At 55.8% G+C, this 19,838-nt stretch overlaps 1 gene segment (V, D, J or C); it reads right to left on the bottom strand.

The window, feature by feature from the left end:
* Window positions 1-1,627: 1,627 nt before the first annotated feature.
* LOC125334718 lies at window positions 1,628-19,779 on the bottom strand. The segment is given in 3 exon segments: window positions 1,628-1,706; window positions 1,940-2,282; window positions 19,377-19,779. Coding segments are annotated over 3 exon segments (471 nt in total).
* Between the last annotated feature and the right edge of the window lie 59 nt (window positions 19,780-19,838).

The following is a 19,838-nucleotide window of genomic DNA, read 5'->3' as shown; positions in this document are numbered from 1 at the left end:
GCTCTAGCCAGGTCCTGGCTGGATGCGGGGGGAGAGCCGAGAGCGGTGGGAGTGGGGCGGCGATCGGAGCTGTGGCCCACGGAGACAGGGAGGCCAAGTGCACGGACCGAGAGCCGTTTGTCCGAGGGAGCACAGGACTGACAGATTATTTTCTCCCTTCTCCCCCATCAACTATTCCTTCCCGTTCCCCCTCCACTGGCACGTGGGGATTTCCGAATTGTCCTTCAGGGCACGTGTTTGTAAGAGCAGACAAGGGGCACAAGAGGCAGAGGGCCCTGCTGGCCTCAAGACCCTGGGCTCATTTCCGGTCTAAGAGAGCATCTGTACTGGCAGAGATTGACAAGGCAGAAAAAGAGTTGTGCAGTATCAGCGGGAAGAGAGGAGTGGGATTCTGTGAGAGAAACAACTCTGCAGTCAGGAAGGTCAGTGAGGAAGGAGGGAGAGGGGCTGCTCCAGGTACCAGAGCACTGACATTTCTGCAGCCTGTGATGAAGACCATGGTGAGGGGGGTTGTCCTCCTACCGCCTGTGAAAGTCCATGGTAGAGCAGAGATCCATCCTGTGGAAGATCCAAAGCCACAGCAGGTGGATGTGTCGTTAAGGAAGATGTGACCCCGTGGAAAGCCCCCACGGGAGCAAGGTCCTGGCAGGACTATGTCTCCATGGAGAGGAGCCCATTCTGGAGCTGATTTTCTGGCAGGATCTGTGGACACACGGGGGACCCATCCTGGAGGCATCTCTTCCTGAAAGACTGCACTCCGTGGACAGGACACGTTCTGAAGCAGTTGATGAAGAACTGCAGCCCATAGAAAGGACCTGTGTTGGAGAGTTTCTTGCAGAATTTTCTCCCATGGGAGGGACAACAGGCTGGAGCAGGGAAAGAGCATGAGGAAGAATAGAAACTGAATGCATCCCCCATTTCCTGTCCCCTGTGAGGGGTCTAGGCAGAAATTCAGGAGTGAAGTTCAGCCTGGAAGGAAAGCAGGGGAGTGGAGAAAGTGGTTTTGGGTTTGCCCTTATTTCTCCCTATCTTCTTCTAAATTTGTAAATAAATAAAATTCATTTCCCCAAGTCAGCCCAGTTTTCCCCATGACAGTAAGTGGTGAGGGATCTCCCTGTCCTTACCTGAACCCACATTGTTTTCATTGCAATTTGCCCCCTGTCCTGTTGATAGCGGGGAAGTGATAAAGCAGCTTGGGGGCCGTCTGACACTCTGCCAAGGTCAACCCAACCCCAAGAGTCCATGCTCATGATGGAGCAGCATCGCAGAAGAAATGGTCAGCAATGTTTTTAGTGCAGAAAGGACATTTCAGCAGCACTGACACCTGGAAGGAGATGTCCGCGGAGCCTGCTGCCCATGCCAACAGCACTGGCAGGCAGCTGTCTTCCTTTGTCATGATAGTGTTTTTCACCAAGCAGTTACAGACGGTGCCACAATGCCAGAAGGACGTGGCTGAGAGGATCAGGAACTCGGCTGCACACAGCCAGCGCTGAGAAGAGGGGCTGAGCGCTGTCGGTGACTCTAAGTTGGAGCTGCCAGTGTGGGTGTCGGTGCTGGTGTCGGTGATGGTGCCGGTGTCTCTGCCGGTGTCGGTGTTAATGCCGGTGCAGAAATCGGTGTTGGTGGCTCAGTCGGTGTCAATATCGGTGTTGGTGTCGGTGTCAATGCCGCTGTTGATGCCAATGTCAGTGCCGGTGCCGGTGTCTCTGTCGGTGCCGGTGCCGGTGCCGGTGTCTCTGTCGGTGTCAGTGCCGGTGCTGGTGTCGGTGTCTCTGTCGGTGTCAGTGCCGGTGTCGGTGTCTCTGTCGGTGCCGGTGCCGGTGTCGGTGTCGGAAGCGCCCCGGCAGCCCGGCACGAGCGGGGCGAGGCGGCCCCGGCGGCCGAGCGGCAGCGCCCCCTGCTGGCCGCGGGCGGCGCTGCGGCCCCGGCCCCGCCCGGCCCCGCCCGCGGCGGTTCGTGCCCGGCCGCAGCCCCGGCTCCTCTGCCCGTGTCCCCCAGCGCGCAGTAATACACGGCCGCGTCCCCGCGCCGGGGCCGCCGGAGCCACAGCGCGCTGCTCCGGCGATCTGCCGACACCCACAGACCGCCCGCAATGTCCGGCAGCTCTTTGGACTCTTTCACAGTGAGCGCGAGCAGTTCGGGTCCTCGGCCCGGGAGCTGACGGTACCACTGGATCCAGTCTCCGGTCTGGATTTTGGGATGTGAGCAGCTGATGTTGATGCCGGTGTTCTCGGTGGTCTCCAGCCGTGGCTCCTGCTGGACCTGGGCTCTGGCCACAGCCACTGCCGGGGAGAAAAGAAGAATCACTTTCCGTCAGCAGCAAATGCCGTGCACGCGGACAGGGGATAGGGCAGAGGCGGACAGATCAGAGCTAAATGGGATATGTTTTGAGAATAAAGTATGGAGAGACAATTTCTGCGAGAGTGATTGTATGGACATTGTATGTGGGATATTTAGGAGAAGAGTCAGACTGCAGAAGGGGAGATTGGAATGACGAAAAGGGATTGACTGCAATGAATGGGCGGGTGGATGAAGGAATGAACGAATGAAGGAATGGCTCAAGAACTGGAGTAATAAAAGCGGCAAGTTCGGAGGGAATGGATTCATTAAGGAGAGAAAGGATGAGGGCAGTGGGTGCAAAAAGGGAGAGGAGGAGCAGGAGTGCCAGAGACGAATCCCGAGCCCAATGCTGATCCCAGGCAGATCCAGACCCAGCCCCGGCCACCGCCACCTCCACTGCCACCCCCGCGCACCGAGCAGCACCGCGGCCAGCGCCGCCAGCGCCGCGCCCCGGCCCCGCCGCATCCCGCCGCTCCGCCGCCCGAGCATCGCTGCTCCCGCCAGCCCCGGCTCTCTGCTGCGGCCGTGCCGCCTCCTCTCCGCCGCCTCCACTCCTCTTCTGTCCTCTCCGCCGCCGCCAGCTCCGCCCCGGGGCTGAGCCCTGCACCGGCGCCGCTCGGGCTCTCACCGAGTCCTGGCACGGAACGGAGGCGAGGCGAACGCGGTGGGAATGGGGCGGCGGTCCGGACTCTGTACTTCGGAGGCGGCGGGGCCGGGGTGGGTGCCAGGGGATCGGGCTGGTATCGTGGAGCTCAAGATTGACACTCCATGTGTTCCTTTCACTCCCATGATCCGTTCCCTCTCATTCTCCCTTTGCTGTCACCTGGCGACTCCTGAATTGGCCTTCAGGGCACGGATTTGTAAGAATGGACAAGGGGCACGAGAGGCAGAGCGCCCCGCTGGGCTTAGCACTTCCTCTGGGGGCACAGCTCGGTTGGGATTTTGCCAGGGCCTTTGGCACGAACCTCCCGTGAGGCAGTTTATAGAGAAGAACCTTCCCCAGAGGAGGCACAGACATGGCACGGCATCTCCCACCTGCTCTGGAGTCATGCAGATGCAGTCTGCATTCATGGAGAGCAGGGGTAACACAGGTGGAAGGTCAGCGATGACAAGGCAGTGTGGTCTGTGGACAGACATGGATTCAGAAACATCTGTGCTTCCATGGAAAAGATAAGATGCAGGAAAGCCAGGAGAGGACTAGAAGGGTTTCTCCTCTCCAAAACGAGTAGCTCGATTTGCTCAGTCTGTCCTCACATGTCTAGATTGACAGTGCCCAAATACACTTGGTGGCCTTTGTTGCACACATTTCTGTTGATACATTTTTTGGACTGGAGAGCTCCAGCATGGCTGAAATACTCCAGGTGTGGGCTCAAACTGGCCAGAGGGGCAGGGTCACCTCCCTAGACCTGCTCACAGCACCGTGACTAGCACAGCTAAGGATGCAGTTGCCCTTCCTTGCTGCAAGGGTGCTGCTGTCTCATGTTCTGCTGGATGGCTCCTAAAACACCAGATCCTGTTGTGTGGATCTGCTTCCAGGACAGACAGCTCTCAGCCTGAGGGACCTGTGTGGGAAAAGAGTGTTAAGGGGTCTCACTCATCTCTAGGTGCACACCTTGCTTGCCCTCCCATCTCCACAGAGATGTGATCTGGAGACAAATCAATGGGGTTTGCTCTTGGTTCCACTCATCCCTCATTCCAAATGCATCTCCATGGGGGGGAATGTGGCCTGGCCGATGTCTCCCAGCAGAGCTTCCTGGCAATTACCTCCCCAAGGTCAGTCCATGGAAGAGTGAAAGTCCTTAACTGCTCTGTCTTAAAGCTCAACATAAGCCCAGTGTGACAGGCAGCCAGGCAGGGAGACGGGCTCAGGAACTTTGCACGCTCTGCACAACCCTTGACAGAAGAGGGTCTGCTGTGGACACACCTGCGGGGCACAAGGACGTGCTCTGGAATCCAGACAGTTACGGGGCTCTCAGGCTGAGATTCCAAGGTGGAAGTTAAAGGTCCTTGCGGGGTGAAGTCCAAAACAGTCTCCAGGATGCTGGTTTTCCCTGTGCAAGCCACAGGGTATGTCCTTCCTCTCACAGCACAGAGACACTAGGCTTTGTGATCCCTTCCTTCAGTCAGTGTTTGCGACAAAATCTCAGCCTCTGCTTCACTCAGCACCTGCTCACCGGGCTGCACAGGTACACTTGGCATGAGGTTAGACAAGAGAGGGGCTGTGTCCCAACCCTAATGCCACCAACAGTGCATTGAAAAGAAATCCACTCACGTGGATACAGGAGGTGGAAAGGAACCCTCAGTCTTTCTCCCTGGCCACGAATCCAACCTGATGCAGCACAGGGGAGAAGCAGCTGTGCACTGGCCTGGAGAGATGTGTCTGTGTGTGTGTGAGCACTCGCAGCCATGCCGAGGCACTCTCAACCTTCCAAACAGAATTAAGCTAAGAATCCAAACTTGGGTGAAACCTTTGTTGGGGCCTGCAATTGGCAGAAGCAGAGCGTGATGTTTAGAGCAGCTGGGAAAGGAGGTCTCAGGAAGCAGGGACTGCATTTCAGTGCCTCTTCCCTGGCCAAATCTCCTGCAGGCTGCTACATCCTTGTTCAACTGCACCCAGGCTCCTTCTGAATCTGGCAACCAGCTGAGTCGGAAGCCCCTTCCCTTTCTCTTTCTCTTCCAGAATGATCCACTTGACAAACATCTCAGCTGATGTTGTTTTCTTCTGAGCCCGCTGTCATGGCAAAGATATGGGTGGACACTGTGTATTAGGGAGAGGCTGAAATGTGGTTGCAGGGGCTCCTGCTTAAGAAATTAGGAGAGACACCCCATGGCCCAGGCTGCTCTTTGCAGGGCAAGGAAGAAAGTGGCTCCTTGTGAAGGCTCCAGCTCCCAGCTCAGGAGTGGCCTTGGTTGCTCTCATTCACCCTTGTGCTCTGTTTCCTGTCTGCTCCCTCTCCCAGGTGCACCTCTGACTTTGAGACGTGTCCTGCTACACCCCGTGCTGGCCCTGCCAGCCCTGTGGCCCCACCCCGCTGGCCAACAGCTGCAATGAGCCCTGTGTCCGGCAGTGCCAGGACTCCACCGTGGCCATCCAGCCCTCGCCCGTGGTGGTGACCCTGCCGGGTCCCATCCTCAGCTCCTTCCCACCGCCGTGGGATCCTCCACCTCTGCTGATGTTGGCAGCATCCTCAGCTCTGGCAGAGCGCCCATCACCTCCGGGGGCTGTGACCCGTCTGGCATTTCCAGGTGCTACTATGGCAGAAGGTCCCTCCCCTGAAGAAGATGCTGGGAAAGCCCCATGGAGACACCTTGAGGAAATCAGAACATGGTACTGGGGAAAGGATGGACATTTTTCAATGTTGGTACCAGGACAGCTGGAAGGCTTTGCCTTTCCCTTTTCTTTTGTCTCCCCTTGGGAGCAAGGTCCCACCAAGGGCAGCCTGGTGGGGACCATCTGCCTCGTCTCCCTGTCTGGGGCAGGTAGACAGGCACCGTACAGGAACTTCTCCACTACCAAGGAGGACACACTCTCAGATGCCCCTGGGCTACCAGCACTGCTGTTCGCCACTTGTGGTTATTTTCCTTCTGTCTTTGTGACTCATTAAATCTTTCTGCTGCATTCAGGCCTGGCCTCTGTGCAATCATTCCCCCCCTGTAGACACTTTCCAAGCTGTCAAAGGTGAAGGGAGCCTACCAAGGCTGGGGCCCCAGAAGACCTGCTGTTTACAAACAGAGGAGTGCTGGTGGGAGATGTGGAAGCCGTCTTGGGCACAGCAACCATGAAATGATGGAATTTTCAGTATTATGTAAAGGAAGGGAAATCGACAAAATCTCTACCCTGGATTTCTGGAGGGTGGACTTTGGCCTATTCAGGACACTGATTTGCAAAGTCCCTTGGGAAGCAGCCCTTTAAAACAAAGGGGCCCCGGAAGACTGGTTATATTTTAAAACAGAAATCTTGAAGGCACAGGAGCAGCGCGGCGCTATGTGCCGAAAGATGAGCTGGTGGAGAAGAAGACCTGCGTGGCTGAGCAGGAGCTTTCCGAGGAACTCAGTGAATAAAAAGAAAGTGTATCACCTTTGGGAAAAGGGCAGGCAGCTCAGGAACAGTTGAAGGATGTTATTAGGTCACGCAGAAAGAAAAGTAGACAAGTGAAAGCTCAATTAGAACTTAATCTGGCCAATTCTGTTAAAGGTAATAAAAAGTGTTTTTACAAACACATTAAGGAGGGTCGAGGAAAATCACATTTCTTCACTGGATGCCGTGGGGAATATATTCACCAAAGATGAGGAAACACACCTGAGGTGCTTACCACCTTCTTTGCCTCACTCTTTAAGAGTAGGATTGATTATCCTCAGGACAACTGGCCTCCTGAGCTGGGAGACAGGGAAGGCGAGCAGAATGGGACGTCTGTAATCAAGAAGGAGGAAGATAAAGATCTGCTAAGCCACTTAGACGCTCACAAGTCTTTGGGATTGGATGGGATACACACTAGGGAGCTGGGGGAAGAGCTCATTAAGCCAGTGCTGAGAAGAGGGGCTGAGCAAGGACGGTGACTCCAAGTTGGAGCTGCCGGTGTTGGTGCCGGTGCTGGTGTCGGTGTCTCTATCGACGTCAGTGCCGGTACCAGTGTCTCTGCCGGTGTCGGTGTCTCTGTCGGTGTCAATACCGGTGCCGGTGTCTCTGTCGGTGTCAGTGCCGGTGTCGGTGTCTCTGTCGGTGTCGGTGCCGGTGCCGGTGTCGGTGTCGGAAGCGCCCCGGCAGCCCGGCACGAGCGGGGCGAGGCGGCCCCGGCGGCCGAGCGGCAGCGCCCCCTGCTGGCCGCGGGCGGCGCTGCGGCCCCGGCCCCGCCCGGCCCCGCCCGCGGCGGTTCGTGCCCGGCCGCAGCCCCGGCTCCTCTGCCCGTGTCCCCCAGCGCGCAGTAATACACGGCCGCGTCCCCGCGCCGGGGCCGCCGGAGCCACAGCGCGCTGCTCCGGCGATCTGCCGACACCCACAGACCGCCCGCAATGTCCGGCAGCTCTTTGGACTCTTTCACAATGAGTGCTAGGAATTCGGGTCCTCGGCCCGGGAGATGACGGTACCACTGGATCCAGTCGGTCTTCTGGATTTTGGGATGTGAGCAGCTGATGTTGATGCCGGTGCCCTCGGTGGTCTCCAGCCGTGGCTCCTGCTGGACCTGGGCTCTGGCTGCAGCCACTGCCAAGGAGAAAAGAAGAATCACTTTTCTTAAACAGAAAATGTGGTTCAGGGGGAGATGGGCGAGGAGGACAGATCAGAGCTAACTGGGGTATATTTTGAGAATAAAGGATGGAGAGATTATTTCTCGGAGAGTGTTTGGGTGAGGACGAGAACGTATGAGGGATGTTTTGAAGGAAAATCAGAACGAAATGAAAAAAGCAGACTGGCTGAGAGGTATACATGGATGGATGGATGGATGGATGGATAAAGACATGGAGAAAAAAGGCAAAGTGGGAAGCAATTACTTCACTGAGGGAAGAAAGCATGACAGCGGAGGAGGAGACAGAGGGTAAATAAGAAACGACAAGGAGCAGGAGGGTAAGAGATGACTTTTGGGCTGGGGACGGTCTCACACAGCCCGCCGACCCGGACGCCCCGACAGCACCATCCACACACACCGAGCAGCAGCGCGGCCAGCGCTGCCAGCCCCGCGCTCCGACACCGCCGCATCCCGCTGCTCCGCTGCCCGAGCATCCCTGTCCTGTCCTGTCCTGTCCTGTCCTGTCCTCTCCTCTCCGACGCCTCCAGCTCCGCCCCGGCCGGGCTCAGACCCCGCCTCTCACAGCACCACCACAATGAGCGACACAAGGACGTTTGCCATTGCCAGGAACAAGAGACAGCTGCGTCCCATCCCACACAGCACCGACACTGCATCGGAAGCAGATCCGCTCCGCCACTGGCAGCCCACGGGCGGCAGGATTGCCGAGCCTCTCGCCGTGCCCCCAAGGCACAGCTCCTCCTTTTGCCCTCTGCAGCGCTGCTGAGAGCGGCTGTGTCCCGGCTGGGGCGGAGGGCACGGGGGCTGCCAGCCGTGCTGAAGCCGCGCCCGTGCTGTTTGTCCCGAGTTCAACTGATCCTCCGAGCTGGAGTGAAACCGTCCTTGTGGAGCCTGAAATCAGCATCAGCGGAGCGTGAGCTTTGGAGGGGCAGGAGAGGGAGGGCTCAGGAGACAGGGGCTGCAGTTCAGTGCCTCTTCCCTTGAGACATCTGTAGCGGGCAGCTGCCGTCCCCACTCAGCTGCACTCAGGCTCCTTCTGACCCTGGCAAGCTGCTCTCTGTGCTGCTCAGGGCCAGAGCAGTGCTCGGTATCCCTGGCCCAGTCAGGAAATTCCCTCGCGGTGAGGGACACACATGCACAGACTCAGATACACAAAGGCTTTTGCACACCAGTGTGGTGTCAGACAGAAATTTGTCCTTCACGTGTGTCTGTGCTCACTGCCAGCTCCAAGAGCGTACAAGGCAGGAAAACACGAAGGAACAATGTCAGCTCTTGACTTTGCTAAGGACACACGGTGCTAGAAGCAGCAGGGCAGGAGCATTGTGTGGAAGGTAAAGGTCCTAGTCAAGCACAGAGCAAAGTTTTGTTGTGCACAAAGTGGAGATGAGTCAAAATAGACCAGCATACTTTCCTGCGGGCAATAATAGCACGACAGGCACACACATGGAGAGGCAACCAGAACTGAACCTCGGCGGGAGTTGAAGAGAGAGGGACAGACAAGGCTAGGGGACATCATCCTGCACAACAGCCGCTGAGCGTCCCATCTCACTGGAGTGAGGATGGCTGGAGCTTCTTCCTGAGAATGATACCTCAAATCAGAAGCACCCAGGCAGACACATCACTCTCCTGTTCTCGATCCATCCAGCACTGCAGCTGAGTCTTCTGCCTTCAGTGCTGCATTCCTGCCCAATATATCCCGGTGCCTTTCATCCCGATGTTCAGAAGAAGCCTTCTTTTTGGAATGGGCATGGAACAAACCTGGAAATGAAAAGGCAGCAGTGCAGGAAGTGAAAGCACAGCCCCTAGGATTAGGTATGCTGGTTTGCATTCAGATGAGCTGGTGGGGAAATTGTTTCCTCTGCAAAGGTGTCTTCTAGTCCTGTGGAAATGAAGGGCAAGTCTAAAAGGCAGCCCAAATCCCTGGGGTCTTACCAATTTTTCTTGCCTTTTTCTGTGGCCTACTACGAGGATGAAAATACTTTGGAAAATCAATCTAGAATCAATACCGAATGATTTATAGGGAGACCAAACATGCCAAAGGCTAAGGGAGACCTCCCATTGACTCACAATGTTCAGAATGGAAGCCCTTGCTTTCTAAACACCTGACAGAGCTTTGGTGTGGCTTGGTCCAAACTTAGTCTCAGACTGAGACAATCGTTTATGTCCGAAGGAATTAACTGCATGGATTTCATTAGAATGGATCCATCATGAAATCTTGTGATGATGTGTTGCAAATAAGGACTCTCTGCATACTGGGAAAGGAAAGGGTCTCTCAGTCTCAAGTAAGAAATTTCAAACCCGGAGAGGTGTGTGTGAGTCAGCACAGGCAGACAGCCAGAACAATCACCAACCCACAGCTAAAATGAAAAATGTGTTTCCCTTCCCTCACGGACCGCGGCATCCCTGAAACCACCTCTGGGCAAAACTGCCCAAGAAGAGATGCAAGCACACCGAAACTCGGTGCATGCTAAGGGATCACCAGCTGCTCTTCACACTGCGTTATCAAGGGCTCTTTCCAGCTGCAAGGTCACTTGATGAATTACAATCCTCCTCACCAGTGCCCCACTTTTAACCCATTCCTCCCAACACCATGGCCACAAGAGTCAGGGACAGACACATATCAGGGAAGGGCTTTAGTGTGGGTGAGTGGGCTCAAGATGGGCATCTGTCGCTCTCAGCAAACTCAGATCAGTCTTCTCCCGGCCACACTGAAGCCTTGGAAACACGAGTTGCAGAAGCTGACTCTTCCAACCCCTGCACAGTGGCCCTGGAAAGTGCAAGCAGCCTCTCTTTGGCTGCCTTGAGTCTCCTCAATGAACTCAAGAGGACTAGAGGTGCAGATTTGTGGGTGCCAGTCTATGTGTGCTACCTAAGCAAGCTGTTGTTCTGTCTTGAGTGTTGTTGAGGGTGAAATCCCACACCTGTGAGAGAAAAGCAACAACACATTTGATTGATGTAAAGTAGTGAGTGAACAAAGTTAATGAGACGGTGGTTTACCTAGATTTGATAACAAGGTACACTTGATTATTTACAGGGTCAGCTAAAGCTGTCAGGGAGACTCTGCCACTGAGTCACAAGGTTCAGAAAGGACCCCCTTGCATTCCAAACTCCTTTTCATATGGAGAGTTTATGTGCAGCTAGATCCTGACTTTGTCCCAGACATGGTCAATGCTTTAAGTCTAAACAATTCTATATGCACCATCCATGCTTTATATCACTTAGCTAAGGTTTCAAAGTTTCAGTGCTCTTCTTCCCAATTAACACACCGAGTACAAGAGGAAATAAGGATTCTCTCAGCCTTGAGGAGTGACCTTGAGAGGTGTCCCTGCTAAAGGGAAGATCCTGGTGTGCAACCCAGTAGCACACAGGAGAGCTGAGTGAGACCTGGTCTGTCCACGTTTTCTGGAATAAGATCGTTGACTGCCAGTTGCACACCACTTGTGTTTGAATTGGCACAGGCTCTAATAGCCCTCGGCTGTTCAGCAAGATTTGTGGCTCTCAGCTGTGGTTGTTATGTGTCTGCCCAGAGTGCAGCTTAAGGTAGCTGCAGCCATTGTATCACAGGTGGGAAGGGAAGGGAAGGGAAGGGAAAGGAAAGGAAGGGAAGGGAAGGGAAGGGAAGGAGCATTTGCTAATATTAACTTTTATTAGAGTCATCTTGCAAAATACTTTTCTGCAACCTGGGTTAATACAAAGTCCTCACAGGGCTTTCCTTAAAGCTCTTTCACCATCTCATTTCCTCTCCTCTGGACATATTTCGCTACCTTTACTTCTGCTCTAAATAGTGGGGGCAGAATCTACACTCCAGAAGTGGCGACATCAACACTGAATATATCAGGATCAGGTAAGTAGTTTTCCCATGAGCTCCCAATGCTTTGTCCTCAGATGAGCACCCGCGCTGAGAAGAGGGGCTGAACGCGGTCGGTGAATCCAAGAGCTGCCGGTGTCGGTGCCGATGGCTGTGTAGGTGCCGGCGTCTCTGGCGAAGTCAGTGTCAATGCCGGTGTCTCTGTTGGTGTCTCTGTCGGTGCCAATATCGGTGTCAATGCCGGTGTCGGTGTCAATGCCGGTGTCTCTGTCGGTGTCTCTGTCGGTGTCGGTGCCGGTGTCGGTGTCAATGCCGGTGTCTCTGTCGGTGTCTCTGTCGGTGTCTCTGTCAATGCCGGTGTCGGTGTCTCTGTCGGTGTCTCTGTCGGTGACAATGCCGGTGTCGGTGTCTCTGTCGGTGTCGGTGCCGGTGCCGGTGTCGGTGTCGGAAGCGCCCCGGCAGCCCGGCACGAGCGGGGCGAGGCGGCCCCGGCGGCCGAGCGGCAGCGCCCCCTGCTGGCCGCGGGCGGCGCTGCGGCCCCGGCCCCGCCCGGCCCCGCCCGCGGCGGTTCGTGCCCGGCCGCAGCCCCGGCTCCTCTGCCCGTGTCCCCCAGCGCGCAGTAATACACGGCCGCGTCCCCGCGCCGGGGCCGCCGGAGCCACAGCGCGCTGCTCCGGCGATCTGCCGACACCCACAGACCGCCCGCAATGTCCGGCAGCTCTTTGGACTCTTTGTTAGCGCTCACGAGCAGTTCGGGTCCTCGGCCCGGGAGCTGACGGTACCACTGGATTAATTCTGTCCTTTGTATCTTGGGATGTGAGCAGCTGATGTTGATGCCGGTGTTCTCGGTGGTCTCCAGCCGTGGCTCCTGCTGGACCTGGGCTCTGGCTGCAGCCACTGCCAAGAAAGGAGTAAGAAAATCCAAAGCTCAGCTACGATCGTTCAGCTTTGCTGTTTCTTTTCCCACAGAGACAATCAGGAGCAGGGGCAGTGAGACAGAGCCAATCTTTTAAAAGATGAGGGGGAATGCACCTTTTCAGGCATGGAGAATGGTGCTGGTGTGTTTTGGAAATTGATGCATGGAGAAATAGAAATGTCGGCTGCATGGAGAGACGGAAAGCAAGAGGGAAAATGGACAGGAGGGCTGGGTTTGCAACAGGGAATTATGATAGTCTGAATTCAGAAGAAAAAATGACTTTTGATGCACAGGGGGACGTGTGGATGTATGGAATAAAGGAGACATGCAGGAGATCAAAGTTATGGATATGAAACAATCAGAGGGAGCTATGAGAGAGGTCTCGGAGTAGAAAGAGAGGCAAGGGATGATGCTTGGAAGGAAGGGTGAGGCTGTGTGGGTGGATGGATGAAGAGTAGACAGGGAAAGGAGTTGTTACAATGAAGGGTAGAGGGCTTTCTGATCAGGGCAATAATAGCTGAGCATGCAGAGGAAGGAGAAGGGTGCATTGCAAAGCAGGCACAGACACAAGCAGGCTCATGCCAAGAGAGATGGGGACTTGGAGGGTTCGGGAAGGGGGATGAGATATGACAGAGATATGACCAAAGAAGGGGGTAGGAGACGTTGAAAGAGATAGAGCAGCCCCGCGCCGGGATCCCTGGGGAACATCCCAAACCCAGCCCCGACCCTCATTCTCCGCCGCTACCCCGCGCACCGAGCAGCAGCGCGGCCAGCGCCGCCAGCCCCGCGCCCCGACACCGCCGCATCTCGCCGCTCCGCCGCCCGAGCACCGCTGCCCCCGCCCAGCCCCGGCTCCCCTCGCCTTCCCTTTCCTTCTCTCGCCTGCCTTCCCCCTCGCTGCCAGCTCCGCCCCGGGGCTGAGCCCTGCGCCGGTGCCGCTCTGGCTCTCGCCCGGGCTCAGAGCACTCAGGGGCTCTGCACGGGCACAGCTTGGTGTCTTGGCAAATGGACTCTCCCCCTCCTCCAGCAAGGACGTCCCGGCGAGAATCAGCCTGCACAGAACCAGCTGCAGCCTGAGGCAGCAGCAGCGCCCCGGCCCAGGAGATGGAGCAGCTTCCCGGAGCTGCTTCCGAGCACAGGGGCTGGAAACATCCTGGAGATGGCAGAGAACCTCCCTTCAGCTGCAGCCCCACGACGATCACTCTGAGCTGTGTTGTGGCCAAAGGAGTTTGAGGAAAGAGGTGCACATGGGCATGTGGGCATCAGGGCCAGGGGTTATTACTTCTTCTGGACTATTGCTTAATAAAACTCCCCATATTCCATCTCATGAGCACTCCAGAGAGCAGGTCCATCTTCTCTCTTTCCTCTCAGAAAGTCGTGCTAGAAAGCAAGAACGTCAGCCTGAGACATCTGTTCTCCAAGAGAAGCAGGCCAAGCCATTGTCCTCTCCTTGCATGTCATCTTTGTCAGGCCTCTAATTGACTTGGTGGCCTTGGATGCACTTGCTTCAGGATGTCGATTTCCTTCTTGGAACAAGGATCTCCAGCATGGATGCAGTACTCCCAAGGGTTACCTTTTCTCTCAAGGGCTGAAGGGACAGGGTCACCTTCTCGGACCTGCTGACAACACTTGGACTCATACAGCTCAGGGCGCAGTTGGCCTCCCTTGCTGCAAGTGCTCATTGCTGTCTCATGTTCTGCTGGGTGTCTCCTGAAATCCCTCACTCTTTTCTGGGAGGGGTCTGTCCATGTCTTCTGAAGAAGAGCTGTGCCTGACAGTCAAGGCCTGTTCCTCTCACTGTGTGTTATCCATGGACTTCTGAGAGCTCCCCACTTTCCAGTACTCATGGTGTTCATGAAAACATTAACAGTATTACCATTAACAGGGTCTTCCTACTAACTTCTCTTACTAGGCCTGGGCTTTGCAGGAAAATAACAATTCTGAGCCTGGTAGGACAGGCACTTTTCCGCACACCTTGTGCCCGAACCCATTTGTCACTAATTTGGTCATAAAGGAAACATGAGGGAGGCTCTGTTAGGTCTTGTGAAATTCTGGGTCCAAATCTCCCCTGCTCTTCCCTTCTCTGCAGTGCCCATGACCTTGTGATAAAGGGATGAGGTTGGCCCTCAGCTACTCCCAAGCTGCAGCTCAAAAGCACATCCACGAGGAAAAGAGTCAGCCCTGGCTGAGCTTGCCAGCAGAACTGCCTGGCACTGATGCCGCTGAGGTCACAGAAGGACAGCAAGAAGCCCTCAGCTGCACCAGCTGCACACTGGATCTGAGCACCACCTGCACGTTGGATCGATGCCCAGCCAGTCCCGGGGCAGTGATTGGCACCTCCTGCACCACTCCCCCCCAGCTGATACACTGAGCATGGCATCATACGGTATGGAAGATCCCTTTGGCAATGTGGATCAGGTGTCCTGGCCATGATCCCTCCTATCTTACTGTGCACCTTGTCATTGGCAGGACATGAGGCACTGGAAAGCCCTTGACTGAGGGTAAGCACTACTGAGCCAGAACTAAACCATCAGTGTGTTACAACATCATTCTCAGACTAAATCCACAACACACCTCTGTGCCACCTTCTAAGAAGATGCAGCAGGATGTTCTGCCTTGGGAGGGGTAAAGCAGCTCAACCTTTGCCCTATTTGCAAAAGTGATCAGTGATGGGTGGGGAAGGGGGGGAGTCACACTAGTTTTGGTGTTGCACAGTGCTGAGAGCAGTCTGACTCATCAATCCCAAAATTAAACATTCTGAAGGAGAATAGTGTTTCCTGACACAAACTAACATTGGTGACGATGTGGCAGGCAGAGTTCCTGACAAAGGAACCAACAAGCAATAGTACTGAAAACTTCCCTAAAGCCGCTGAGCTAAGGGCTGCTGAGGTGGCGCAGCTCGACGAGCAACATCTGCCTGACTTTATGCTATAAAAACCCAGTGCCACTTTGAAAGGGCAGGGAGGTCTAACACACCTTTCTAGGAGTACGTTGGAAATACACTCCTTGAGGGGGGAGATCCCCTCCAAGTCACTTCTCAAGGCAGGGAAAATGAGATTTTCCCATGGTCATTTGTATTGTGAGTTACATCAATATCTACTTAATAGTTGTTAAGCTAACTTTGAAGTTATTGATTTGATGAATAGGGCACTATTCTGGTAGTTATAACTCTCTATACATTGTAGTAAATAATTCGGATTAAAACCTTTTATCCTAATCATTATCATCATCGATCAAACTAGTAATTCCTTTTATTCATATAAATATATTTAGGTTACCATCCTTAGACGAGTCCCTTCAAGGCAAACATGTCTGGGAACAGCACCTCGTGCAAACACCTATACCCAGAGTCAGACACACTGCTTCTCTTTGGCTGCAGGACTCCCAGCAAAACCCTCTTTGGTATAACCTCCTCACTCAAGATTAGGGTATGATGACTGACACTTGTGTGGGGATGAAAGTCCTCAAAAGGGTGAGGTGATATCTTATAAACCCAGGAATTTTCCTGCCTTATCGAATGCAGTGAAAAGGTGTTAGGGTGTCGTGAAAGACGAGGGATGTTTTGACAGGGGGCAAAGATAGGGAAAGAGAATGATGGAAGTTTTGCGACTGCAGGGGGGCGAGGGTGCCGGTGTCGGTGCCGGTTTCTCTGTCGGTGTCTCTGTCGGTGTCTCTGTCTGTGTCAATGCCGGTGTCGGTGTCTCTGTCGGTGCCGGTGCCGGTGTCGGTGTCTCTGTCGGTGTCTCTGTCGGTGTCAGTGCCGGTGTCGGTGTCTCTGTCGGTGTCGGTGCCGGTGCCGGTGTCGGTGTCGGAAGCGCCCCGGCAGCCCGGCACGAGCGGGGCGAGGCGGCCCCGGCGGCCGAGCGGCAGCGCCCCCTGCTGGCCGCGGGCGGCGCTGCGGCCCCGGCCCCGCCCGGCCCCGCCCGCGGCGGTTCGTGCCCGGCCGCAGCCCCGGCTCCTCTGCCCGTGTCCCCCAGCGCGCAGTAATACACGGCCGCGTCCCCGCGCCGGGGCCGCCGGAGCCACAGCGCGCTGCTCCGGCGATCTGCCGACACCCACAGACCGCCCGCAATGTCCGGCAGCTCTTTGGACTCCTTCACAGTGACCACGAGGAATTCGGGTCCTCGGCCCGGGAGATGACGGTACCACTGGATCCAGTCGGTCTTCTGGATTTTGGGATGTGAGCAGCTGATGTTGATGCCGGTGCCCTCGGTGGTCTCCAGCCGTGGCTCCTGCTGGACCTGGGCTCTGGCTGCAGCCACTGCCAAGGAGAAAAGAAGAATCACTTTTCTTAAACAGAAAATGTGGTTCAGGGGGAGATGGGAGAGGAGGACAGATCAGAGCTAACTGGGGTATATTTTGAGAATAAAGGATGGAGAGATTATTTCTCGGAGAGTGTTTGGGTGAGGACGAGAACGTATGAGGGATGTTTTGAAGGAAAATCAGAACGAAATGACAAAAGCAGACTGGCTGAGAGGTATACATGGATGGATGGATGGATGGATGGATAAAGACATGGAGAAAAAAGGCAAAGTGGGAAGCAATTACTTCACAGAGGGAAGAAAGCATGACAGCGGAGGAGGAGACAGAGGGTAAATAAGAAACGAAAAGGAGCAGGAGGGTAAGAGATGACTTTTGGGCTGGGGACGGTCTCACACAGCCCGCCGACCCGGACGCCCCGACAGCACCATCCACACACACCGAGCAGCAGCGCGGCCAGCGCTGCCAGCCCCGCGCTCCGACACCGCCGCATCCCGCTGCTCCGCCGCCCGAGCATCCCTGTCCTGTCCTGTCCTGTCCTGTCCTCTCCTCTCCTCTCCTCTCCTCTCCTCTCCTCTCCTCTCCTCTCCTCTCCTCTCCTCTCCACCGCCTCCAGCTCCGCCCCGGCCGGGCTCAGACCCCGCCTCTCACAGCACCACCACAATGAGCGACACAAGGACGTTTGCCATTGCCAGGGACAAGAGACAGCTGCGTCCCATCCCACACAGCACCGACACTGCATCGGAAGCAGATCCGCTCCGCCACTGGCAGCCCACGGGCGGCAGGATTGCCGAGCCTCTCGCCGTGCCCCCAAGGCACAGCTCCTCCTTTTGCCCTCTGCAGCGCTGCTGAGAGCGGCTGTGTCCCGGCTGGGGCGGAGGGCACGGGGGCTGCCAGCCGTGCTGAAGCCGCGCCCGTGCTGTTTGTCCCGAGTTCAACTGATCCTCCGAGCTGGAGTGAAACCGTCCTTGTGGAGCCTGAAATCAGCATCAGCAGAGCGTGAGCTTTGGAGGGGCAGGAGAGGGAGGGCTCAGGAGACAGGGGCTGCAGTTCAGTGCCTCTTCCCTTGAGACATCTGTAGCAGGCAGCTGCCGTCCTCACTCAGCTGCACTCAGGCTCCTTCTGACCCTGGCAAGCTGCTCTCTGTGCTGCTCAGGGCCAGAGCAGTGCTCGGTATCCCTGGCCCAGTCAGGAAATTCCCTCGCGGTGAGGGACACACATGCACAGACACGGCTTCGTGCACAGCAGTGTGGAGCCCCACACAAATCTGTGCTTCACGTGTGTCCATGCAAACGGGGCTGCTCCAAGAGCACACGAGGCAGGGACACAGAACCAGCCCTGGGCTCTGCTGAGGACGTGTGGGGCCAAAGCAGCAGGGCTGGAGTGTGGAAGGACAAGGTCCCAGACAAGCACAAGGGCACTTTTTCTTCACTTAGAGACTGCACAGGGTGGAAATGAGTCAAAATAGTCCAGAACATTTTCCCGAGGGAAGTGCTAGCATGGATGGGGTGAAAACCATCAGGCCATTGTACAGACGTGGGGAGGTCCCGTCTGGTGAGCATCGGGGCGACCTCAGGTTCCCTTGCCCCAAGCTCACCCTCTCACAGACACATCCCCTCCCTCCCTCCCTCCCTCCCTCCGCTGGCTTGTTGCACAGCCGAGGAAGTTCCCTGCACCAGGGTGTCTTGCACAGCACAGAGGTACAAGGCACTGTCAGAGACCTCCACTTCCTCCACCTGCAGGACACTGTATTTCCCCGTGGTGTTCAGGTGCGTGGTGATACGGCCGCTGTGCTTGGCGCCAGGCCCTGCGTGATAGGAGACCAGCTGTGGGGCTTGGCCTTTCCGCACCTGGTACCAGAGCAAGCCATTAAAATAATTAGTCTGGTATGTGCAGGTGGTCTGGAAGGGATGTCTCTGCTCCACTATGACTTGTCCATCTTCCTGGGTGACCGTGATCTGCCCCGTGGTGCCTGGAAGAAAGTGAAGGTCAGCAGCTCCACAGGGAAGGACTGTGGGAAGCAAATCAAAATGGGATGCAAAACCCTGGTTGAAGAAAGCTTTCTGCCTTGTAGGAGTCCTGAGAGATTTTGGGCAGGAGTTGGGAGCTCTTTGCACTGCATGACCCAAAGGAGAGCTGTGTTGTGTCTGTCTCCTGCTCCGACTGCTCAGAGGATCAGGGAACAGCCTGTCCTGCCTGAACTTTGTGTGCTGGAAGCAGCACCCCTCCAGCAGCCTGAGGAGCCCATCGAGGTGCAGCAAAAGTTTTCATCCTGCTTCGCCATTCCTGTCACCTCTGAGGGCTCCTAGATCCCTGAGTACACACAATGCTGAGCTTGGAAAGAGGGAGCCCTGGTTGTGGTGCCAGCCCAAAGAACACGGGAAGCCACGGCAGAGCTGGCTCAGCCTGGAGGCAGAATGGGACACCCTGTTATTGTAATGAAATGGGAACTTTGAGGTACCTGGGGCAGGTATCTCAGAATTTGCATTAAAACAGGAGCAATATACAACTGCAGAGACAGCTGAGATTTCCTGTGGTGACTGCAGGAGGATCAGAAGAGAGGCAGAGGAGGTGGATTGAAGGCAAGAGAAAAGACAGAGAAGGACTCTGAGGTTTCTCTTCTCTCCCTTCCCTTTTCCTTTACAAATCTAAGAGCTTCTTGAGCAAACACTTGCAAAACCACAAACAGAAGCAGAGATTTCGCAGCCCTTTCCCTCTATTCACTGATATTTCCCCACACGATCCTGGTAAGGCTGTTGAGGGTTTCCTGGGAGAAAGAAGAAGGGTGCCTTAGGGAAAAGCCAGGACTTACCCAGGAGCTGGCCCAGGAAGACCGTGAGGATGAGATAGGCGAGGTGCATGCCGAGACCAAGCTGCGTGTTTGCTGAGTGAGGGAGAGGCAGAAACCACCTGCCAGCCCCGAGATAACAGAGCCGCCGGAAACCACTCTCTGGAGGCAGCAAAGGAAGGAGCGGAGGCGGGGCAGAGAAATGACCTGTCCTTCCAGTGCCTGAAATGCTCCTTCTGCGTGTCTCCCTCCTCCAGCAGCTGCCCCCGTGCCTCCCTCAGCCACCGGCATTCTGACCATTCCGTGCCTCTGGGGCCTCAGTCATGGGAAGGGGCTGTTCCCGCTCAGCTCGCAGTGGAGTCCTCACCTCCCCAGCTGGAATCACCAGCTCTGCTGCACACCCAGTGCTGGGCATCTGGGAGGTCAAGGGCTTCTTCCCCAATGAGCTTCTCATCTTCCCGTGGTGTCCTCAGCTCTGTGGGGTCA

Source organism: Corvus hawaiiensis, chromosome 1 (assembly GCF_020740725.1).
Source record: "Corvus hawaiiensis isolate bCorHaw1 chromosome 1, bCorHaw1.pri.cur, whole genome shotgun sequence".
In the NCBI taxonomy this organism is placed as follows: domain Eukaryota; kingdom Metazoa; phylum Chordata; class Aves; order Passeriformes; family Corvidae; genus Corvus; species Corvus hawaiiensis.
The sequence above is the reverse complement of the archived record's forward strand: the minus strand, read 5'-3'. Positions and strand labels throughout refer to the sequence as shown.